The 24,928-nt window shown below is 39.6% G+C and overlaps 1 protein-coding gene across 8 annotated transcripts in view; it reads left to right on the top strand.

The window, feature by feature from the left end:
• The window catches only part of LOC5504832 (CAP-Gly domain-containing linker protein 1), a 36,074-nt gene extending 13,122 nt beyond the window's left edge, over positions 1–22,952 (top strand). For 3 of the 8 annotated variants that reach the window (XM_048725899.1, XM_048725901.1, XM_048725900.1), the window contains 29 exons: positions 1,084–1,172; positions 2,160–2,241; positions 3,113–3,196; positions 3,567–3,635; positions 3,722–3,868; positions 4,854–5,000; positions 5,390–5,536; positions 5,886–6,032; positions 6,879–7,025; positions 7,347–7,493; positions 8,594–8,740; positions 9,642–9,767; positions 10,163–10,309; positions 10,493–10,639; positions 11,073–11,219; positions 12,017–12,163; positions 12,506–12,652; positions 13,803–14,015; positions 14,895–15,014; positions 16,644–16,750; positions 17,518–17,647; positions 18,520–18,593; positions 18,786–18,946; positions 19,279–19,358; positions 20,027–20,062; positions 20,312–20,391; positions 20,902–21,089; positions 21,356–21,393; positions 21,880–22,952. In XM_048725899.1, coding sequence (XP_048581856.1) covers positions 1,084–1,172; positions 2,160–2,241; positions 3,113–3,196; positions 3,567–3,635; positions 3,722–3,868; positions 4,854–5,000; positions 5,390–5,536; positions 5,886–6,032; positions 6,879–7,025; positions 7,347–7,493; positions 8,594–8,740; positions 9,642–9,767; positions 10,163–10,309; positions 10,493–10,639; positions 11,073–11,219; positions 12,017–12,163; positions 12,506–12,652; positions 13,803–14,015; positions 14,895–15,014; positions 16,644–16,750; positions 17,518–17,647; positions 18,520–18,593; positions 18,786–18,946; positions 19,279–19,358; positions 20,027–20,062; positions 20,312–20,391; positions 20,902–21,089; positions 21,356–21,393; positions 21,880–21,888 — 3,450 coding nt within the window. In that variant the 3' untranslated portion in view covers positions 21,889–22,952. The remainder of the gene's footprint in view (positions 1–1,083; positions 1,173–2,159; positions 2,242–3,112; positions 3,197–3,566; positions 3,636–3,721; positions 3,869–4,853; positions 5,001–5,389; positions 5,537–5,885; positions 6,033–6,878; positions 7,026–7,346; positions 7,494–8,593; positions 8,741–9,641; positions 9,768–10,162; positions 10,310–10,492; positions 10,640–11,072; positions 11,220–12,016; positions 12,164–12,505; positions 12,653–13,802; positions 14,016–14,894; positions 15,015–16,643; positions 16,751–17,517; positions 17,648–18,519; positions 18,594–18,785; positions 18,947–19,278; positions 19,359–20,026; positions 20,063–20,311; positions 20,392–20,901; positions 21,090–21,355; positions 21,394–21,879) is intronic. The other 5 variants (XM_048725902.1, XM_048725903.1, XM_048725905.1 and 2 more) reach the window with 5 other exon arrangements.
• The last annotated feature ends 1,976 nt before the right edge of the window (positions 22,953–24,928 follow it).

Raw genomic sequence — 24,928 nt, forward strand, 5'->3', positions numbered from 1 at the left:
CAAATGTCACATGCACTGAATTTAAATATGAACAAGGAAATGTAGTCTGCTAAGTAATCATGATTGGTCGTCTTATTAGTTTCTCTTATTAATCCTATATTACTCACAGATCCGATTCTTGTATGGGATCATGATTGACAAAACAACAAATAGAAAATATGATTGTTGACCTTTAAAATCACTTACAGACAATCAGTTGTATTGTTTTTTTTTTCATCCACAAGGCTTTGATAGCATAATTCTGTGATGACACAGAGGAAAATTGGGGCCATGTCCGCGTGTGGTCTTATTATCTATTCCAGCTTAGTTTATGTTATCTAATTAATACCCAGGACAAAGTCAAGTCCTCAGAGGGCGCCATCTAGGATTGATTTATTCTTCAAAAGCACATATAACTCATTCATAACTAATACTAAATAAGATAGACAAACTGGATATTTTAAATATTGAGAATATTTTCTTTCATTTTGGTAGCTGTGTCTAGGATAGCATTAACTTGATGCCATTTTTTATATTATTTACAGTGGTTATGGGTGTATAATTTTCTAGTTTTGTGTGTGTGAGCAGGCCCGTAGCCAGAATTTTGAGTGGGGGGGGGGGGGGGGGGGTTCGTTTACCCATTTAGCGGGCCATTGTCTCTTAGGTAGCTCACCCAAGCTCGCAGTGGAACAAAATTTTTCTTCATTAAAGCGGACCTTGAGTTGAGTGGGTTGGTTCTCCTGAGAGGAGTAAGGGGAGTAAGCAATTTCTATATTGTTAGCTACAATAATCAGTAGTTTCCTTACAATAAAGCAATGTTTGAAGGTGACTATAACTTGAGTTGTGTGAGGTTAATTAATTCAGGGCAGGGGGTCATTTGTCAGTTCTTGAAACTTAGGCCTGAAAGGGTTAAAGCGGACCTTAAGTCAAGTGGGTTGGTTCTCCTAAAACCCCTGAACCCCCCCTGGCTACGGGCCTGGTAAGAGAGTCTAAATACAACTAAATGTCTGTTGAACTCTGGCCTTCTGTCTTCTCTTAAACTTGTTGCCTAATGAACTTTTTATTGATAACTTATTCAACACTCTGACATCACCTGCTTTTTAGGAGAATGAAATTGCTGAGCTGTTAAAGAACTCTGGTGACAGCTCAGAGCGCCTTGCTTATCTCAACGAACAACTGCGAGTTAAAGACAGGTAATTGTTAGCATTGGACACAGTTTCTTCGTACATGCTCCCAATTATTTTGATGCCCTCATGAACCTTCATTTATTTCTTGCTGCCATTGTGATGTGTCCCACATTCCTACTGCCCTTGTTATGTTTCCCATTTTCTGCACTTGTAGAAGTGTACTCTCCATATTTCTGTTGCCCATGTAATGTTCCCCATATTCCGTTTGCCGTTATGTTTCCTTTATTATGCACTTTTACAAGTGTACTTTCAATATTCCTGTTGCCCTTGTAATGTTCAACATATTCCTTTTGCCCTTGTTATGTTACTTGTAAAAGTATACTCTCTATATTCCTTCTGCCCCTGTTATGTTATTTGTAAAAGTGTACTCTCCATATTCCTGTTGCCCTTGTAATGTTCCCCATATTCCTTATGCCGTTATGTTTCCTTTATTATGCACTTTTACAAGTGTACTTTCAATATTCCTGTTGCCCTTGTAATGTTCAACATATTCCTTTTGCCCTTGTTATGTTACTTGTAAAAGTATACTCTCTATATTCCTTCTGCCCCTGTTATGTTATTTGTAAAAGTGTACTCTCCATATTTCTGTTGCCCTTGTAATGTTCCCCATATTCATTTTGCCGTTATGTTTCCTTTATTATGCACTTTTACAAGTGTACTTTCAATATTCCTGTTGCCCTTGTAATGTTCAACATATTCCTTTTGCCCTTGTTATGTTACTTGTAAAAGTATACTCTCTATATTCCTTCTGCCCCTGTTATGTTATTTGTAAAAGTGTACTCTCCATATTCCTGTTGCCCTTGTAATGTTCCCCATATTCCTTATGCCGTTATGTTTCCCTTATTATGCACTTTTACAAGTGTACTCTCCATATTCCAGTTGCCCTTGTAATGTTCCTTTATTCCTGTGCCCTTGTAGTTTATCAAATACCCTTAATCGACCGGTTTTACTGGTAGCGCTATAAAGTTTTATTATATTTTTTTTCCTACACAGATCTTTAGAAGAGTTACAAAGTAGCTCGTCTGAGGCCCAGATCATTATCAAGAGACTCACAGAAGCTGTTGATAATGCAAAGGTGAGACGGCAATTCTAGCATCAAGTCAGGCCAGCGCACTTTATTAAAGCGGCATTGTCACCAGCTCTCTTCCGGAGGGCCGATGGAAACCTCAACCGACAAGAGACAAAATAATCTATTAGAATCCGCGCTATTTAACAGGCCATCCGCTCCAGTCACATCCTCAAAGAAACTCCCATTCCATCCAATCGACACACTGCTTTTACTTGTAAGAAATAGTTTCCGCGTTTTCCGTTAAAAAAATCATCGGAGATTGTTACGTAATCGACCGGAAGTAAATGGTGACAATGCGCTTTAACCTGCATAGAAGACGTAAACGTATCGCTTTGGCCGATGGCACCTTACTTCCATCCTCAACAGTGCTTACACACTAACTTAAACTCTTGATTGTAAACACTGTGGAGAAGTCCGTATCAATACCAATAAAGGAAGTGGCATGTGAAGTGTATTTGTTATATGTCTCGCGATGTCAGTTTGTGGTCTACAAATACTAAACATGAAAATATTAATTTCATTAAAAGTATATTTTCTGAGATAATAGTCATCAGCGGCCGGCTCCTAAAAGCAGGTTAGCGCTAACCAAAGTATAAATATGGTTACCTTGACATTTGGATAAGAAGAGCATTCATCCCTGGGTTAGCATTAACCTGCTTTCCAGGAACCCGGCCCAAGACTCTGCCAAAATCTTTTTTACTGTTGGCCTTTGCATTATTTACGCTTAAAATTACAGACTTAAAATTACAGAAAATTCCAAGTTGATCGTAGATACGCTGATGCAAATGAAATGTTTTTTTTTCTACTACTATGTTTATAGCTGCTAGCGGTTTACAGAGCGCCTTTAAACCCTCTCTAAGTATTCTGTATTTGTTAGGGTTCTCATTCCAAGGAGGTGGAAACTTTATCAAAGTCACACGACGAAAAGACGAAGGACCTGGCAAACCAGATTAATGACCTCGTGAGTAAGATATCTGATCTAAAGATAACTAGAAAGGCTACAGACAAGCTGTAGAAAAACTAGATGGTCTGTCTGGGAGTGGTCTAGACAAGTTATAAATCGACGCAAGTTTGAAAAGTATGTTGTACGACTATGTGAAACAGAGTAGTTGCGCTAACGTCGGAGACGTTAACTGAACTGGTATTTATAGTGCAGTGTGCAAACAATAATTAGTAGACTGTTTTACACAGAGTCCAATACAGCCACTGGTGTGAGCGTACAGTTTAATTGATGGACACCTTTTACGTTCTTTTTAGGGTGTCCTTCATGCGACTGTATTAACTGTATTTATCTGTATGCATTTTCAACGGCTTCCGCTCTTATGTTATAGAAAACGGAAATCCAGGCGAGCGAGAAGCGAGAAGCCGACCTCGTCACAGCGCACAAGACTGAGCTAGAGGTGAGATTACCGCTTTTATTGCATTGCCTTTTTAGGTATTTCCAAGGTTTCAGGGTAGCCATTTACAATTTCCGGTCTTTTGATAGAAATTAGCGCGAGAAAAGGAATCCGAAATCGTAGCCCTTCAGTCAAAACTAGAGGAACAGACTTCGCTGCTTGGTCAAATTCAGCAAGAGATGCATCAAACGAAGACGGACCTTGGGAAGGTCTCGCAAGAGAAAGACGAGATAAAGGTACATCTCATCGTTCTAACCGTCTGCGCTGTACCTCTGCGACTTTTCCTTGTTTTTCACCATAACGTATCTGCCTTTTTGAAAGCTTTCTTGGAATCTTTCTTGGAAACTCCACTTGATTATACTAATCATCTTCGCTTCACCATCACCGCAACTAATTTGTCTTCGTCTCGGAATGTTGCGATGGTCCTATAATAGAGATTACTAGACACCTTTCCTCTCTCAATAGCACATTTTAATTGTCCTCTTGGAATTTTTCTTGAAAGGAGAGATGAGGCTAAGGTCCCTCGTTTGTTTCTGATCTTGCTAACCGGGTACACTTACTAACAGTACCAATTTGTCTTCCATTACACAACTGGTAAGACAACGTATTTTTGGGGAGCGTTTGTAGAAGACGATTGTAGTTTCAAAAGAGAGAACAATGTACATCCATACCAAGCTGAACCCCCTTCACGCCACTACGACTTTACTTTGTTTTAATGTCTTCTTAAAATCTTTCATGTAGCTTTGTGTTTGCTTGGAACCCTTCTTGGAATCTCTGGCACACGAGACCTGTACTAATTTTGGAGCATCATCTCGGAAACTACTTTAAACATCTGCCTTTGTTCTGAGAACTTACTCCGATTATCCCTATCAATAGAATGACGTAGTCACTCCTTCATGTATTCAGTGAAATGTTTGCATTGTTTTTACAAATTCGTCTTTATAAAAGGTTCTATTGAGGAAATTGTTTCACACGTTCGACCTCGTTCTCGTCTTTTTAGCCATCTTTTTTCTTCTTCTAAACAATAACTTATCGTAAAACCAAACTCGAACATTTTAGAATTATTATATTATGCAAACTTCAATTCACATCAGTATTAAGTGCAGGAGTCGAAGCAAAAGTCGAATGTAAACCCAATTTGATAGCACTCGAGTTCCCTTCTGTGCAGTTATTCGTGGGAAAGTGTTCCTTCCCCAACTCTAATGGGTGCTGAATTTGAAGGAGCTACAGACTTCTAATGAGTCTGAACTGATGCGAGTCAGAAGCGATTTAGAAGAGATGACATCACTACTTCAAAGCAAAAAAGTAGACCTCGAGAAGATAAAGGAACAAAACGAGAAAGCCGCCAAAGAGCTCACGGAGCTTAAGGTATAACACAAAACGGAAACTTCAACAAATAGACTTCTTCAACGAAAAATGATTTTTCTACAAACTTCTTCGGTGCTTTGACGAAACTCGACACGTTGGACTTTTCTACATATTACTATGTTTTTACCATCTATCTAACTCGGGGAATATAGTGCCTTCATCGTACCATGCATTTGATTTAACATTAAGCCAGACACTTCAACTAAATTCTTCTACGAAAGCCAACGACCATGTCTCTTTAAGACTAAGCCGCAAAAATGGACTAAGACAAATGCAACCCTTACGATATCGAGACATACGAGATGGTTTCATTATTTCCGTAGTGCCATTATTGTTATTTCTTGTTGTTATATTTATTATGATTGTACGTGATTGTGCTCTTCCCAAAGGGGAGTCTATCGACTAGGGAAGCTGAGGTAGAGTCTTTACAAGGTCAGCTTAAAGGCAAGACTTCGGAGATAAATATAATGAACGCCAAGCTACAGGACTCGACAGTAGCGTTAGAAACGGCTTCACAAGAGCTGCAAAAAGCCCAGGTGAATATTGTTTAAATTGTGGCAATAAAAAATTAAGTAAACACTTCTGTGCCAAATTATCGACTTCACTAAAAAGTCCGTACCTCACGATAATCCTCAGGTCTAAACACTCAGTTTATTTTTTCTTAAGGTGATGTAAGCATTTGCTTTAAATATGATGAGCGACATACTTAAAATTAATTAAAATAAGTCGTAAACAGTGAAAACGTCAAGACAGATACAAGCAGCTACGAGCATAATTGGAGTAACCCGTTAGACCCTCTTGACGACAAGATGTTTTGTAGGACAAGTATCACACGTTCTTTTTAAAGTAGTATAGGATAGCCAAATTTGTGATAATATTTTCAAGGAACTGGAAAGGTCTAAGCAATCGGAGCTTAAGGAAGTCCAGTCTAGAGTAGAGGACGTGACGTCCTCGCTGGGTGAGAGACAAAAGGAACTGGATAAGCTTCGTGAGGATGTGGAGGCCATCTCTCAGGAGAGAGACCAGCTGAAGGTATCCAAGGTGTTTTGTTTTTGGAAACAATGTCTCATCCACTCTATCGTTACTAAGAAAACTTACACTCCAACATACTCGTCCCAACTCCAACATACTTGTCCTTACAGTAACATTTGATAAGGTGAAGTAAAGGATAATCTGCATAGATGACAATCCAGGTATAACTCTTCACAGGGTTAAGTGAAGGTTAATCAACATAAATAACTATAACGCTTTTTTTTTTCTTTCTATATCTCTATCTTGTAGCAGTTTCAACTCTGACTTTTAAGAAGTGTTATCAGCTTACACAAATTTTTTGTAATTTCTAAGAAGACACATCGTTACCATTGGGTGGTACCTTTATGTTAAGTCCCGTGCTAACAAGCTGATTGTTAGTCATTGCACGATAGATGATATTCTTGAAGATTCTCAAGTAAGATATCAACCACCATTCAAAGTATTATAGGCCAAGTTCCACGCTATCAAGCTTATATACCAACTTAAACTAATGGTGCTGATGCTAACACACTAATAAATGATGGTGACAAAAGTCCTAAGTGGCCAAAACAACATGTAGCTTATTCCTGGAAAAGTATAGTGTTAGTAGCAGAAGTCATATAACTTTTATGTCATCATTTTATTGTCACTTTATTCTTCATCGTTAATGCCCTGCTTTAGTGCCTTGCATTACCTTTATTACCTTCAATACCAAATGAACTAGTATACTAACAGAAAAATGGACATGAGTTAGAAAAAGCAAATCGCATATGAACGTACAATCGAAGAATAGCACCATTTTTTGCTTTTGGCTTCCCTTTATTCGGTACTCAATCTTATGTAGTCTGTGATGTTTGCCATTTAAAGGAAAGTGACAAAGCCAATACAGAGCTAGTGGGATCTTTGAGGCGACAGCTGGAAGGCGAAGCTTTCACGATAGACAAGCTTATGGAGGACCTAGAACACGAGAGAAAACAGTTGCAACGCGTGTCATCCGAACTTCATAAGGAACAGGTAGATTTAAGGAAGAGTAAGTGGAGCTTGCTAAAGCGTAGGGATGAATACAATCAATGCGTCGCAGATTTATATTTAGTGAACTGGCTGTGGTCCTTCCTTAAAGAAGTCGGTTTAAGTCAGGTCGCTGTTGAATCCTTTTGTTTCCTGCTTTTATACACCAGAGACCTGTGAGTTGAATCGTATAACGGCGTCCAATCTACAGAGACTCACTGCCACCGTTCGGGTCCTCCTCACTTAAAATCGACATCCTATTATGAAGTTATTTTAACTAGAGTATGTTGTTTAACTAGAGTAACTAGAGTACCTTGCTCTTTAAAGGAAAATGGGCGCGATAAAAACACAGAACTGACAGAGCTGAGAGATTTGCTCAATAGATTAACCGTACTGGGCGAGAAACAGACTAAAGATTTGGAGACACTTCAGAGACTACAGGAGAGGACATCCCAGGAGCGAGATAACCTGAAGGTAGACTCAAATGATGATTTATTCAAGAAACGTTACCGTATCCACGCGAACTCCTCTTTAACTGCATCCATAATGCATCCGTATAACTAGAACCATAAGAGCACTTAAAATATTCTGAAGGTAGATCCCAATGACTTTATATTCAAATAACGTTGCCTTATCAATGCATCTATAAAACTTGCATCAAAAGAGTGATTTAGCTTGATAGACCAAATATATATTTTTCTCAAATACTTGGTAGACCCAAATATTTTTTTCTTATTTCAACGGTGTTTCTGTATACCTAGAGCGCCTCTATAACCGCATTCATAGAACTAACATCATTTGTGTGTTACTACCATTATACACCCCCGCTTATCCTGTCACACAAAGCATTCAGTGCCACCGACTACTTTAAACGATTAGCTTCTTTTCAATTGACCATTAATGTTTTTTTTGTAAATAATAACAAAAGCGGCTGGTCTACATTCTTTTATTCCACGTTCCGATTCAAATATATTCCCGCCATTGGAGACCCAAATGAAGCGTTTGAAGATGATTACTGAAGCTAATGAATGCGCATAATTGTTTTTTACAATATCTAGACATATAAATGATATCATGTCCTCCAGAATCTTTGCAATCCCTTCCTTGAATAATGTTCTTTTCAAAATCCCGTGCTTTTCAAAATCCCGTGCAACAAAATATAGTTGTTAAAGTGTAATAGTCAAGCCAGAACAAAAGAAAACAAAGATATTACAGTGTATTAATACTAAATAAACTAAATAGTATTTCACGGGTTTTTGAAAACCACTTTATGTATATAAGCGCTGACCAATTCATTGAATTGGTGGATGGCAGTTAAGAGTGTGACCCGGTATTGCACCACACGCGACTCCCACCCTTTTACTGACGTACGTGTTAACTCGGGGTTGTCATAAAGAAATGGTATTTTAGATAAGCGGAGAGAAAATATGGTTTATCATGCATAATATACTACCATAGTAATTAGAAGACTTAACCAGAAAGAGATCAGATTTTTATCACTAGGATCAATATCGTCGTTATATCGCGCTACAAGTTTTGTTAACAGCCATGGTGTACTGTTAATATTGATAAAGGAAAGCTTAAATACCAAAGATAAAGAAGTTCTGGCATTAGACGAGAAATTGAGGCGGCAGAATGCAGAGTTGGATAAGCTTACCAGCGAGCTCAGTACCACCAAGATGGCGCTAAAGAACGTCCAGACAGAGAGGGAACGCCTGAAGGTATGCGAGGGATTCCAATAAAATACATGCATACATCACATGAGGGCGAATACAATATAGACGTAAAGACAAGCCCAACTGTTCGATTTATTGTTTGAGAGGATGAAGGTATGATAAGGGTTAAAATAGTAGTACTTTGTAAAGCAATGGTATAATATAGAAATAGGCTAATCTCAGACAAACTAACCCTGGCCATTAAATTTTGAGAGGATGAAGGTGTGCAAAGGACTTTAATTGAAATACATGAATTAAACGAAGCCCCCTCTTCAACTTGTTTAGCAAAGATTAAATGTAGAAGTGAATGGCTCAAAGGGGTACAAGCTTACCACAGTGGAACCCGGATTTTACGGTAACCTCCATTTTACAATGGCATTCTTTTATTCCGGCGGAAATACAGTGAAATGTATTAGAAATTACCTCGATTTTACAACGATATTCTCGATATTACGATACAAATCTGTTCTCCTGAGAGTAATTTTGACCTCGATACAACGATATTACTGATTCTGTCTATCAACATAGAGAGAAAAACTCAAGACAACTAGGAAACTACAGTTAATCTATTTTTTGACTTTACAGGGCTTGTTCAAAACAGATAACGTTCTTACAGAGAGTTACAGTTTTATTATTTTGTAAAAGTTGATAATTAACCCGACCTCGCTACAACGATATTTTCAATGGATTTTCTTTTATATCGTAAAATCGAGGACCTCTTTGCGACGATACCTCTATTCTACGATACATTTTCTTTCCCCCGAGGCATAGCGTAAAATCCAGGTTTCACTGTATAAATTTCCCTGAATCGTATCTGGTTTTGGAATCAAAGGGGCCCTAGGGACCCCGCACCATTTTCTTGTAAGGAAAAGCAGCTTATATTGTCAACCTGTATTCTTTATGAAAGGAGCTAGAGTCTATGCAACAGTCGACGCAGAATGAGGGTGAGGAAAAGGCGATGCTGTTATCGCGTGTATCAGAAGAGCTAAACACTATGAAGATACTCCAACACAAAGCGGAAGTGGAGAGAGAAGTAATTAGGCTCTTGCTGTTTGTATTGTGACCGTATTTTGGAAAGCCTAAAGATAATCTTTGTTGCTCTTGTAACATGCCGTAGGGCTTGTTGTACACGTAATGACAGCTTTGAGCAATAAGGATTGTATGTAGGTGTGGGGGCAGGGGGGATGGGGGAGGTGGTTCACAGCCCCTTAACCTTGCTCTTAATGCTGGATGAAGTCTCGCCTGGCAGGATACAGGAACTTTTGGGAAAGGGAACATGATACAAAACCATCAGTCACATCAGCTATTGCAAAAACGAATCCTTTGTCCATTTTAAGTAAAAAAAAAAAAAAAACTACCAGCATCCTCCGCTTCTTGATTCGTACACAATCAATATTTCCTGCTATATTTATAATGTCTTTCCCTAAGGAGCTTGAAGTCTCGAGGCAAAAAGAACTGGACGGAGTAAGATCAGAACTGAAGCAGAAGACCTCTGACGTCACAAGGCTTGCCAAAGAACTGGAAGAGACGAAGATAGCGATGGAGGAACTCTCACAGGAGCGGGACCTGATGAAGGTAAGGCAATAATTAAAGGTAATGATTAATAATCCAGGGAACATTGATTGAAGATAGCAAAGCATTAGGTTTTTTCCATTACAGCATATTACTCTCTGCCCCTGTTACTGCTTTTACGAATTTGCTATTTTTCGTAAACTCTTTCATTGTCTTGCTGAAAATGGTTAATTGTATTTATTGTAGGAGCTCGCAGATGCAAAAGACATAGAAGTTTCAGCAATACAAGGTCAAATCACGGACAAAAGTTCCCAAATCGCAAAACTAGCCCGGGAGCTGGAAGCACTGAAGATATTACAGGATTCAACAGCAAAGGAGCGCGACTTTTACAAGGTATTGAAGTCTGTAGACTTAATTTCTGGTTTGCGAGCTTAGCTTCCTTTGTCACCAGCCCGACCTCTCTCCTTTTCCCTGCTGTTGCTCTCACTGTGCCATCTACAAGGTTAAAAAAAAAGGAAAAAAGAGGTTTGATTTTGATTGCATGGCGAAGAAGTGCTTCGGTTCGCGCCAAAGTATGATTATACCCTCCTTGTTGTGAGGCTTATGTCAATCAAAGCTAATTATTGGTTAATTATCGATTTGCTATAATGGCCGAGGTAGTGGGCGTCATACTCAATCACTAATTGCCTTTAATACTCGTACTGACTACTTATTTTAATGTGCGCATTCTAGGGAATTGCGCACTTTTAAACAAATTCAAACTACATCAATATTTTAGTCCGTCTTGAAGCAAAAATATGTCTTTGCTACTCGTTTACGTTCTCAGGAACACGAAAACGCGCAGCAGTCAGAGACATCAACCTTCAAGACACAGCTTGTCGAACAGACATCCCAACTGCATGCTATTACACAGGAACTCGCCTCTCTCAAAACATTACTCGAGACGACAGCCAAAGAGAAAGAAACTCTTGAGGTACTATTCAAATCTAACGTTCAGGATTAGCTTTCATAAGCTGTCAACTCTCCTCTAAAAGACACTTCTAGTAAGTTGACAATTCTGGGCTTTCGGATCATCTCATATCCCCATTTGCCATCCATACAAACTCTTATTGAGCACCTTGTAATTCAGTTTGGTTCGATGAAATGACGAATATATTGGTAATATTGCGTATCACGGAAAACAATGTTTAATTTTTAGGAATAGAATTTCGGCACCAAAATTTTGAAAGTAGTTTCCTTGTAAGTTGCATCACTCTATTTTTTCAGGTTTTGATGCTATTTGAGACTATCTTGGAGACTACGGACACCTTTTATCATCTCATTTTGATCATGAAATCTTCCGAATACCGTGGTGTACTAAAAGTACATACTACGGAAATCTATAAAAAAATGTGTTTTTTGTGAAATTCCGCTTACTAACTGTAAGACACGTATCCCTTTTACGTGATGCACCCCAATTTCTTTTGTCTCAGCTGGTAGACTTTTCTTGCACAGCGGACAGTTCTACTAACCTCGAGAAAGTTGACTGTAATAGTACCGATCGCATCGTTCGATAGGAAAATATCATCAATGCCCTGGTGTGCCCGTTGGCAAATTGAAGTGCTTTCTTCGAAATTGAGTTTGGAACTTCGGAGAATTCTTAGTTTTAGCTGCCTAACTTACAGACCCCATTTTGGAAGCCTCAACCCTAGTTTAATTCAATTTTGAAAAGCGAATTGGACGTTGGAGTTATCATTGTGACATGTTCTAATGGACACTTTTAAATCGCAGGTAAGCGAGAAAAACCTCCTCCAGGAAGTGTCAGCATTGAAGTCAAGCTTTGAGGAGAAGGTGTCTGAGCTACGGGTACTATCAAAAGAGCTGAAGACCGCGCAGGAAACATTGAAAAATGTTTCTAAAGAGCGAGATAGCTACAAGGTAGTGCATGCTTATCGTAGAAAGGTAGGGTAGACTTGGGTGTTTAAAAGCTGCGAAGAGACATCGTGGTCGTGGAAATAGGTAAACGCCAATAGATACTGTATTTAGGGGGGGAGGAACAACAAAATCATTGATGGATTGGTTGTCTAAAGAATTAAATGATAACTGTAACTCTGACTATATGTAACTCATATAACCTGCTAAATGTATTATAAGGAAAATAAAAATAAACTTTTCTGCTGAAAATTAAACTGCCATCAATATGATGGCATACTAGATATTTGTCAATCTGGTAAACTAGATAACCATTTGTCGGTGCACATTTTTCTTCTATCTGTGTAGGAATCCGTACAGTCTAAAACCGTTGAGTTGTCCAATGCCAAAGCCGACATAGAGGAAAAGAACTCACAACTTCAAACAGTCTACAAGGAGCTCAAAAGCGTCAAAGGCTTGCAAGAGAAAACTGAGAAAGAGAGAGATGACTTGAAGGTAGAGAAGAAACTTGTGGGACTGATGGTGATCAAGCTAACGAAATAATGTCCGGCTCTTTTATTAACGTCACATCTTGTACACTCCCGTACATGACTACTAAGACGCTCTGTACAATTTCAGACGTACCTTGGGAAATCTCGCATCTTCTTTTTCTTGGACGTCGCCTACAATTCTGGACATGACCTGAATCCACTTGGAATGTCGTACGAATTCGGACGCAATCTTCAACAAACTTGAATATCACTTTGGGTAGCTTTGAACAATATGGAACTTACCTACAACTTTGGCACGATCTATCTCGTACGCGATATCTTAACTTTGTGACGTATAGTCCATTTGTATTAGGTCTCCGTTTGACTGGCTGAATGATAGAAATGGTTCTAATGAATTCAACGTAACCGACATTTTCCGGAAGTTGTAGACTTTGGTCTTCTTATTCTAATACTTCTATTATTTCATTGAAACTACTATCCTACAATGCCTCCTGTGTACATTCATTTCCTAGAAATTCTCTATTATGAATACAAACACTCGTGTTTTCTTATTGACCTCCTATGATGTTTTGCACACTAATTGTTTCAGTAAAGGTTTTTGGTGTTGGAACTAACCTAAATGCTTTAACAACGTACCCTATATTTTCGAATTATTGACTTCTTGATCCAAGAAAGCTCTTTTGAATGAACATTTAAAATAGCCTTCTCCTACTTTTTATTACACATGCATTAATTGCTTTATTGAAGCTCTTGATATCCTATATGGCTTTCTACGTTCCCAGCATTCCGAACAATTGACTACTTACTCCAAGGAAGTTGTCGATAATGCGCCATTGCTCCATCAGAGGTCTCCTTGGAGTAACACCATCCGCATGGTCTCTCTTATGTTTTCATGGAACCTCCAAACCTTGCACCTGCCATGTCGTCTCTCTTGGTGACCGTTTCCGTTCCCTTTGATAACTCACTTTCACTTTGGTGTCTTGTGTAAACTCTGCTTTATATTTGATAAATTTATACATTCTTTTTAGATATTGTCAAGCGTAAATTTGTTAAAGTTAATTTTAAGTTTTAGATGTCCATACAATTTCTCTGATCCTCCACCTTTACGCTGCTCTTAATTTGTTGTTTAATGTTATTGGACGTGATTATTTCAGGCACTTCAGTCCAAGTACGAGACAGAAATCAAGGCGAAAGAGTCTGAAGTATCTCAGATCTCGTCAAAACTAAACTCCGCTCTTGCCGAGAGGGGTCAGGCTGATGTAGCCAAGAGTGAGGCCGAGAAGCAGCTTGCGGACATCCTTAGCAAGTACGAGGACCTGAACGTCAAGCACAAGAAGCTCCTTGAAGCGCACAATGAAACAACCAAGGTAATACCGCGTTCGCACAATCACTGAGAGACACAATGAGACCACTAAGGTAATATTGTGTTTGCACGATCACTAAGAGACACAATGAGACCACTAAGGTAATAATGTGTTCACACAATTACTGAGACACCATGAAACCACTAAGGTAATACTGTGTTCACACAATCACTGAGAGACACCATGAGACCACTAAGGTAATACTGTGTTCACACAATCACTGAGAGACACCATGAGACCACTAAGGTAATACTGTGTTCACACAATCACTGAGAGACACCATGAGACCACTAAGGTAATACTGTGTGCACACAATCACTGAGAGACACCATGAGACCACTAAGGTAATACTGTGTTCACACAATCACTGAGAGACACCATGAGACCACTAAGGTAATACTGTGTTCAAACAATCACTGAGAGACACCATGAGACCACTAAGGTAATACTGTGTTCACACAATCACTGAGAGACACCATGAGACCACTAAGGTAATACTGTGTTCACACAATCACTGAGAGACACCATGAGACCACTAAGGTAATACTGTGTTCACACAATCACTGAGAGACACCATGAGACCACTAAGGTAATACTGTGTTCACACAATCACTGAGAGACACCATGAGACCACTAAGGTAATACTGTGTTCACACAATCACTGAGAGACACCATGAGACCACTAAGGTAATACTGTGTTCACACAATCACTGAGAGACATCATGAGACCACTAAGGTAATACTGTGTTCACACAATCACTGAGAGACACCATGAGACCACTAGGTTAATACCCTGTTCACACTAACACTTAGAGACACCATGAGATTTCTGATAGCTCTTTTGGCTTCTTATCTCATCCCCCCATTGTCTTGTCTTATCAGCTACAGCAAGTCAAAGAAGAGCAGTTACAAGCTATGGCGTCCTCACAGGACTCGATATCAAAGGAGAAAATTGAAACGCAGCAGAAACTCCAGGCAGACTTACAGGCCCTACAGAAACAGGTACGGAGATCATGTTGGAACATTAATTAACAATCGGAGTCTCTATTTCCACGGCTGATTCACGAAGCCAATGCGATATTTTTTAATGAACTTGGTATTCTTTGTTTTGTGTATTCGTAACGTCGGGATGCGTATTTCAAGAACAGACAAGAACAGACACAGAATTTCATTGCGTAGAGAGCGGCTTGTTTATTTGATTTCATGACATCCTCTGTCTTATCGAATACAAAAAATATTTCTCTACGTTTTGCTTGGATCGCTACACATCACAACATATTAAATTTTTCCAAATAATAGGCAGATAAGTTTGGGATGTATAAAGGTGTATTCAAGATGACTTTAGCCAACGCCTTCTCTACGCAATGAGATTCTGTGTTTGTTCTTGCCCGTATACGCATCCCGGCGTTACGAATACGTGTGACATTTGATCGATAAGCATACCTTGTAAATTTGCATTTGTCGGAAAAGATTCGGAAACCAACCAAGCAAAGTGTAATCACATTCCATTTCGCACTCAAGACAATAGCTATAGAAAACGACCAAAACATAGAGGTCCGAGGGAAAAGAGCTGGAATTATGCGTCGTTTAGGGTAGATAAAAGGATATGAAGGATGTTTTCAATGACCGCTCAATTTACACAGCGTGATAATTAGTCATCAAAGTATTCGGTCAACGATTTAGGAAAAAAAAGGTTCGTGGGGATTGGATATGGGACGCATTTTTATTGTTGCAGCGCCGAATGAAGTGGTAGCGCTCTAAGATGGCGAGGCATCATTAACGTTATAAGAAAGAAATCTCGCAATCTAAAAAACTCTCAATCGGTTTTGGCATCAATTCTTAGAATATAGGTATTAAGCAAAATACTAGAGAGGTTTGGTTGTCCAATTTACCTCTCTGGTCGAAGTTGTGTGGTCTAAATAATACGGGTTAATATTATATACATTAAACCTCAAAAATCAACATCGTTAATTTTCTCAAAAACGCTCATGTGAAAATTGTTCAAAATCACCCCGCAATTGGAAAACAATAGTATCTTCAAGCTCCATGGGTTTATTTTATTGAAACTTGCGATCTGGAAGTAGCATTATTGGTATTAGATTAGGTAGGGTGACGTCATATCTTGGAGAGACCACGCCCTACCTTAAAAAAATGCAGAATATATGAACTTCCATTCTCCTTGGTAATGTAGTGCATTTATATCTACAAATCAGTGCAATGCGCCCATGTAGCAAAAGCGCGAGGTGGAGAGGTATCGAACTTCTGGTACTGTAGTAAGTCGCCTTAAATGGTCATTTCTCGTTTTTTTTATAAGTTTTTTTTATAATTTCTTAAAAACATTTTAGACTAAACAGGTGAATTCGTATTTTGAATGGTCTATAACTGAGACATTTTGGCCTAATGGGTTCTTTAATTCTAGGTTTTCACCCAAGTGTTTTTATGAAGGGTTTTAATTTATTATTTCATTAAGCATCACGCAAAAAAGAGCGACATTTCCTTTGTCACTTGACAAGGTTTAGGTATTTTCTAGGTACTCTATCTGACGACGTATGACTCATCTCATCTTCATCTTAGCCAATCGGCTCCTGACCTCACCTGTATACTTGTTAATCATTGTAATGCTTTTTTTAGCTTGAGGAAGTGAAGGCAGTCTCCACTAGCAGACAAGAGGAACTGACCCAGCTGCGGGCATCCCACGATGAAGGGCTTTCCCTGGTATCGCAACTACAGACCAGACTGTAAGTTTATCAACAATGCCAAATATTTTTTAAATATTTTTATTGGACTATATATATACATAATATTAACACAAGTATATGCGTTGCTTACATTTAGCCTATTCTAACCTAATATTTTTTTTTTTCATAAATACTCTTTTAACATTTCTTTTATATATTTTTCTTGATCTTTTCTTACCTTTTCAATGCCAGACATAACTCATCCAAACAACTGTTTAACATGGTTGCAAAGACGACTCGTGAAATTTGAGCTATGGAAAACTAACCCGTGCAAATTATTTATAAATTGAACTCTAAACCGTTTGCTTGGTACATTTGTACTCTATGACCAAACAGCAATCCATGTTATAATCCACCATGAAAGGAAATGAACGTAAAACAATTCAAGAGGGAACGGTGAGAATTGGATACATTTTATAAGATGAGTCAATCAACCAAAAGAGTGAGAATGTGAAAAAAAAGTAAGTATTTACAAAATACTTAATATAGTCAAGATAACTCTAAGAGCACGGATGATTGAAAAACTTTGGAAACTAAACTGTACAACATGCGTGTGACTTTCAACAAATTTCTTTAGATATCTTATGTGCTACAAACTAGACTAAAGAAATCATCAACCATAAACTAAATCTTATCTTAAAGATATATAGAAAAGTAAAGGCTTCCGTTCTAAAGATAACAACATGAACCTTCATACTGCAACGATCCCTAGCCTAAACAGCCAGTCAGCCTGTTTGTAACATGCATATGTGTTCCCCTTTTGTCAGGAGTGATTCCCAGTCAGAAAAGGACTCTATGCACAGAAAACTGGGTGTGCTCGAGCAGCAGCGAAACCTTCTTCAAGAGCAAGTGTCTGACATGGAGCAATACAAAGCAGCTTCAGAAAACAACGAGAAGGTAAAGAATAACTCGGGGTCAGGAGTCCATACTGCCACATAGACTATTTTTCACATTGCAATTTGTCTGGAGTCCAGGAATGCCACATAGACCATTTTTCACATTCCAATTTGTCTGGAGTCCATGACTGCCACATAGACTATTTTTCACATTCCAATTTGTCTGGAGTCCATAACTGCCACATAGACCATTTTTCACATTCCAATTCGTCTGGAGTCCATGACTGTCACATAGACTAGTTTTCACATTCCAATTTGTCTGGAGTCCATAACTGCCACATAGACTAGTTTTCAAATTCCAATTTGTCTGGAGTCCATAACTGCCACATAGACCATTTTTCACATTCCAATTTGTCTGGAGTCCTTAACTGCCACATAGACCATTTTTCACATTCCAATTTGTCTGGAGTCCATACTGCCACATAGACTATTTTTCACATTGCAATTTGTCTGGAGTCCAGGAATGCCACATAGACCATTTTTCACATTCCAATTCGTCTGGAGTCCATGACTGCCACATAGACTAGTTTTCACATTCCAATTTGTCTGGAGTCCATAACTGCCACATAGACTAGTTTTCAAATTCCAATTTGTCTGGAGTCCATAACTGCCACATAGACCATTTTTCACATTCCAATTTGTCGGGAGTCCATAACTGCCACATAGACCATTTTTCACATTCCAATTTGTTTGGAGTCCAGGAATGCCACATAGACCATTTTTCACATTCCAATTTGTCTGGAGTCCATAACTGCCACGTAGACCATTTTTCACATTCCAATTTGTCTGGAGTCCAGGACTGCCGCGTAGACCAATTAAGCCAATCCATATTGCCAAGTAGTGAGTTTTTATTGCCCATTTAATTTTTCACAGTTAAACGAAGAGTTGTCCAAAGCACGACAAGAAATATCAAGTCTGACGTCGGAACTCAATGAAAGTCGAATGAGGTAAAAGGCGCCTTCTGAGTTACTGAGAAATTCATCATTATAAAAGGCGTCTGAGCCATCAATCATCTGCCTTGACAGCGGCTTTAGGCTTTGGTCACTTTTAGCATCATCTTGTAGCATCTGAACGGATTCCTGTTTCTCGTGTCCCTTTCCTTGATCCTCCTTGATTGCCCCCCTTTGCTTTATCTTTAGAGAGACAAGTGGTTCAGTTGACCTAAAATCCCAACTGGAATCAGTTCGAATTGCGATGAAGGACAAAAATATGGAGCTTGCAAAGCTTAAGATACAGGTTGAAGAGTTGAAAAAACGTGCCTCTTCGGCAGGAGGAGCCAGCGATCAGCCCGCTTCACCAGGTACGAAGCATCATCTCTTTTACTTTAAGCAAGGCCAATCACGCCGCCATTTTATACTCTAGCTCAATTCCGAGTCACAAAAAGCATCCATTTCCATCGGCTATTTAAAGCGAGTATCCAAGATATTTTCAATCAAATATCGTCAATAACGTATCAGACTTATTTTGAAGTTTTCTTGCGAATAAACCGTTGTATTTTCATTTATAAACGATAACAATGGGGCTGTTGACGGACATTCTTTAAGGAACACGGATAACCTTAAAGTAAACTCTTACGTCTCCTTGTTAACAACAGCCAATTGCCGTTTTTTTATTGATTGCTGTTCTTGTCAGATGAGCTGAGGTCCAAACTTGATGAGATGCAGGATCTGTTGGAAGCGGTTCAGGCCGAGAAGGAGAGCGCAGAAGCACAGGTGCGGTTACCAATGCTTCTTAGCGTCACGTGACCTTGAAACTAGTGGAAGGCAGTTAATCTTTCTTGATAGTGGTCTTGAGTCACTCGCACTCTTGTCCTAAGAAAGTTTAACAAAATATGAAAAAGTGCGTTACAAAACAACGTATAATCTCCTTATAACTTGTCCCAAGCGTAATACATACAAATTAACCAGGTATCCGTAAAAGGGATTTTTTTGCAAATGATCTAGTTTTTTTATGCAACTTCAACTTATGAGTAAAGGTACAGCCTGTACCTAGAAGTACTATTTTCACTCCATTCCCATCCGCTCGAAGTTCGAAGGTCTTTTGATAAACCTGGATATGATCTTGACTGTTTTCGACATTGCCGAAATCCCTAACATCATTCTCCACCACTATTCTTCTTCATTCGTTCAAATTGAATTCCGTGTACTTTTCAAGGATAATAGATCTCTCGCTCCACCCACTTTTTTCTATATAGGTGATGGGGGTTGTGTTATATAAATCTCACAGGGACTTTGGGCGGACAAGTAAACATATTAAAAAACGGGCGATACCACAAGTTGTCTGGTTGTTTTTTTAATACAATTATGTATTATCTAGGGCCAGTGTGTTATTTAGTATCGGTGTGTTATTTAGTATCGGTCTCTTGTGTGTGTGTTTTTAGGTGGATTTCCTCAATTCAGTTATAGTCGACCTGCAGGTAAGATTCAACACAGGCACATCATCGGGTGCATGCACACAAAAAAACTAGTAACCCGTATAACACTTTCTTAGATAAGTCAAAGAAACATTGAAGGTGGGGTCTGATAATGATCAAGCGTTCAAATATTAAGTGTGGAATATCATTACCTATATTATGATTATAAATTTATTACCTTTTTGCAATTTATCGTGATTTGACCTGTCCTTAGTATTCAAGTGTTTAACCCCAAAACTGTGTCTTATTCAGCGCAAGAATGAGGAGAATCAGAAGCGAATCGATGCCTTTATGATGGGTGAGGCTCCTGACAGAAACGGTCTGCTCTTCTCGTAAGTATACTTAGGCATAGTTTCGGCTGTAACGCAGTCAAGCTTGTTGGGATTTCCAGTCAGACACACACGTTATTGTATTTCCTTGTTTTCTAGAATACAAGTTTTTTTTATTTCCACCAAGCGCATACGAGATTCAAGCAGTCAAATATACACAAGCATTGCCACGTTTCAGTGTCTGAATTCTCTTTTGTGATTTGTCAGAATACGATAGATATTCCACCCGTACTTGTCGGTGTACAGATCGAGCTGTAACCAGGCGCGTACCCAGGATTGGCTGAGGTAGAGGGGGGATAGGGGGTTATAGGTAGGACCGTAGGTATCATATAGAAAAAGCATAGTATATGAAGGTTCCTTGATACGAAATGACCCACTTCTTGGCCGCTAAGATAAAGTGCGCGCGAACCCTGCACTCCTTCCTGTGTACGCACCTGGTAACAGTATTATGATCAAAGTAAACTCCCACTCAGCACTGTAGCCATACGTGAATGCCATAACTTGTTATTGTAGACCCGACTTGGACGAACCTGTCAACCCGCGCTTCAAGCCGCGTCTGTTTTGCGATATCTGCGATGAGTTCGATCTGCACGACACAGACGACTGTCCCACACAATGCTCCGGGCCGCCGCCCGAGGAGGAGGGCGTGAAGCATGGCGGGAACCGTGCGGAAGAAAGGCCGTATTGTACCATATGTGAGGGTAAGCGGAATAACAAGAAACCAGGCATTGAATGGTTAAAGCTCAAGCAGGGCTCTAAATATCAGAGGAATACAGCAGCATTAAGAAACTATTAGGGCTACAGCTACACCCCTACTGGTCATTTCCTTATTATTTATTAAATATTGATATGGGAGGGGGCTACTACATTTTTTTAATCTAGATGATTATTATTATTTTGATGTCTAGGTCAATGCAATGTTCTGCTTGTTTATGTGTAGCCAACTGATTGATTCCTTTCACTCTAGTGTTTGGTCACTGGACACATAATTGCGATGACGAGGAGGTAAGGGCTGTCAAGTGGAATTACTAACTGGTTTTACGTTGCGTTGATTGTTACGTTGTTTGTTCTTACGTTGCGCTGGGGATTGGGTCGAGTTGATTAAGCGAACTGCATGCTGGGACGCTTTTAGAGGACGCAAATCAACATGGCGTCGTACATGTTGGATGAAACATGACCCAGTTCTACACCCTAGGCCATATGTAGAGTCCTGATATTCGGGTCTAAATCCTGTATTCCTGTCCAGTATCTATCCCAAATCCCACCTCGTCCTGGTGACTAAAATCTCGTTAATGTTGGCCCAAATCCCCTTCTCAGATTAATATAAGGTGGATCATGGACCCAGTATGGTTACTTATGCCCCCTCCCCCCTCTTCTCAAACTTATATTGCTATATAAAAATACCCCAACCTCATCCCCTTCGTGACATAGCTTTTTCTTCTTCGGGATTTTGTTACGAACTATTTATAATTTTATGTCAAACCTTTTTAGACGTTCTGAGAAATGAGGCTTACCATGAAAAGTGAGGCTGGAAAATTCATCAACCGAATGCCACGTGATGGCTCGTCCCTGATGGAGAAGCTCGGCAAACGTCTAAGCTGTTATAGGTTAACTCCCTGATATACTATAAGGTCTTCCTCCCTGATGGAGAAACTAGGCAAACGTCTTAGCTGTTATAGGTTAACTCCCTGATATGCGATAAGGTCTTCCTCCTTGATGCAGAAACTCGGCAAATGTCTTAGCTGTTATAGGTTAACTCCCTGATGTGCAAGCAACTGGAGCAAAATTGTTTCGGGCTTTTAGACACAAAAACAGCTTTCACAATCGTGGTTTTGTCATTTTACGTTACCCATGAAGCAACTTGGGTTGTTACATATTGGATTCTTCTAGTACAACATTATTTGAACTAGGTGTATATATAAGGTGTTTATATTTGTTAAACGTGGAAGAAAACTGCAATGAACATTCTTAAAAAATGTAATGATAAGGAAAATGTATAGGGCGGGCGTTGTTCGTCTGCCTCGTATCCAGGCGTGTCCAGCGTCCGTTGAAAAGAAGCCGATCGCATCCCGAAGCGAGGCCGACCGCAAAGGCTCATGGGAAGGCGGGCGTGCATAATCCTTCCCAGGATGCATTCCGCGCAGGACATGAAAGTTGTGTTACCAAGTTGAGACGCCTGGGTACGAGGCAGATGGCTTGTGCACTTGGTTTGTCACGCCTGCCATCAGACATTATCGCTACGCAGGATAAATGAGGCATGGCAAATATGCCATACACGTGGATACTCTATACAAGTAAAGTAGATATTTTTTATATTTATTTCTCTCATAAACGTTTTAGATAGACTTTTTACATAATCATCTCAAGTCACCCTAAGTTGGCACTAAGATTATATCATATTACTTATACTAAGATTATATAACTTACAAAGCTTGTCTTGGATGCTACTACAAAGTGCGCTCCGATTCCGTTTGTCATTCAATGTAATGATCGAGTGCTAATTGATATACTGCAAGTATGATACAAAACTCTATGATGAAATAAATACTATTGGTTTATGTAAAGGTGTTTGTGATGATATATTTTCCTGCCTATTGTGTCTGTCTGTAGTGCTAGGTCCCAAGTTGGAGTCCCGGTTCCTACGTGAGTTGAGTTGGTTCTCGACCTTTCTCTGAAGGTTTTTCTCCGTGTAGTCAGGGAGCATGTGTACTCCCATGGGAAATGGGATAGATGCAAGAACCAACTAGGAACCAAACTCCTGTTTGACTACGGAAGGAAAGGGAGGAAGAAAGGAAGGAAAACTTCCTTCCTCCCTTTCCTTCCTTAGTCAAACAGGAGTTGTATACCGGCTGCCTGAGTCCCCATCGCTCTGTATTGCCTGTGCCTATCATGACTGGGCTCCGGGTTCGATTCCCTGTTCCGACGTGAGTTGATTAAGTTGGTTCTTGCATCTATCCGGGTCCTTGTTGTTTCTTACGAGGATTCCAAGATTGGCCAAACTTAACGCGACTTCTCCCCCTTCAGCTTTGCGTGGCCCGCCGACCTGTACAGGACCCGAAATGATCCCAGGACCCGAAATGATCCCCAAAAGTACCCCAACTGATCCTCGGACCCGAAACGATACCGAGGAGTCCCCGAAATCAACCCCAAGGAATTGCAGTAATGGACAAATGGAAAGCAGAAGAAATACTTGCAATTATTGAAGCATAATAAAGGGTTAACAGCGACTCGATTTCTAAACAACGTGACATAAAGATATTAAATTCCAACACAATACTTCTATTTATTACATTGCCCGGCGTTAAACCCATAAACAGAGACCAAAACAAATACACAACTTTAAATTGCTACTGAAAGGAATATAGCATAAACATAGCACAGCTTTGCTCAGATCAACCAAACTTTCGACCTTCCATCACACTCTTAACATTTTGCGGTTCCGACACATGACTCCGACACTATAAATCTCATTTCCGGTAAACATCATACACTTGAACAACCCTTCTACTACCGATGCAAAATATTAAGAGGATGTGAAAACAATATTATGTGAGTTTTGAGTTTCCTCATGTAGTCGTGCGTACACCCCGGCATGATCTCGTATGATAGGTCTTTCATTCACCGAAAAAAAACATGCCAAAAAATAACTTTAAAACATTTCGCTTCCTATGTAAAGCAGCATGTCCCATCTGTAAAGACTTTCTTTTATGGCTTGTTATTTAAAAACGATTCATCCACGCCGGGCTCCTCGAATTACTATCACAGGAATTGTTAGTTGACCCCAATTTCTGACTCAACCACTGTTTTTCCCCCGTAGTCGTATATAAAAATCTTAATACTTAAATCTTAAATCTTAGTTAATGTAAATTTCCTTTTAATAACACAAACAAAGCTAAATGTTTCCTATGTTTTTAAAACTGAAAGCCAATCCTTACACATTCATTTAGTTGTCTATTACTGTAATTCCTTGGGGATCATTTCGGGGACTCTTGGGGATCGTTTCGGGTCCTGGGATCAGTTGGGGTACTTTTGGGGATCGTTTCGGGCCCTGGGATCGTTTCGGGTCCTGGGATCATTTCGGGTCCTGTACAGGCCAGTGGTTGGGTAGTGTACATTGCCTAAGTATCGGGCCTTTGGGGTTTTAAGGGTAGGAGATATTAAGGCTTTTCAAAGTCACGTGACCTATGACGTCATTGATATTGAGTGGCACTCGTCATCGAGGCCAGTGGTGAAGTAGTGTACATTGCCTTAGTATCGGGCCTTCAGGGTTTTAAGGATAGGAGATATTGAAGCTTTTTAAAGTCACGTGACCTATGACGTTATTGACATTGATTGACACTCTTCATCGAGGCCAGTGGTTGAGTAGTGTACATTGCCTGAGTATCGGGCCTTTGGGGTTTAAAGGATGGGAGATATTGAAGCTTTTTAAAGTCACGTGGCCTATGACGTAATTGACATTGAGTGGCACTCGTCATCGAGGCCGGTGGTTGAGTAGTGTACATTGCCTTAGTATCGGGCCTTCAGGGTTTTAAGGATAGGA

Source organism: Nematostella vectensis, chromosome 4 (genome assembly GCF_932526225.1).
Source record: "Nematostella vectensis chromosome 4, jaNemVect1.1, whole genome shotgun sequence".
Taxonomy (NCBI): domain Eukaryota; kingdom Metazoa; phylum Cnidaria; class Anthozoa; order Actiniaria; family Edwardsiidae; genus Nematostella; species Nematostella vectensis.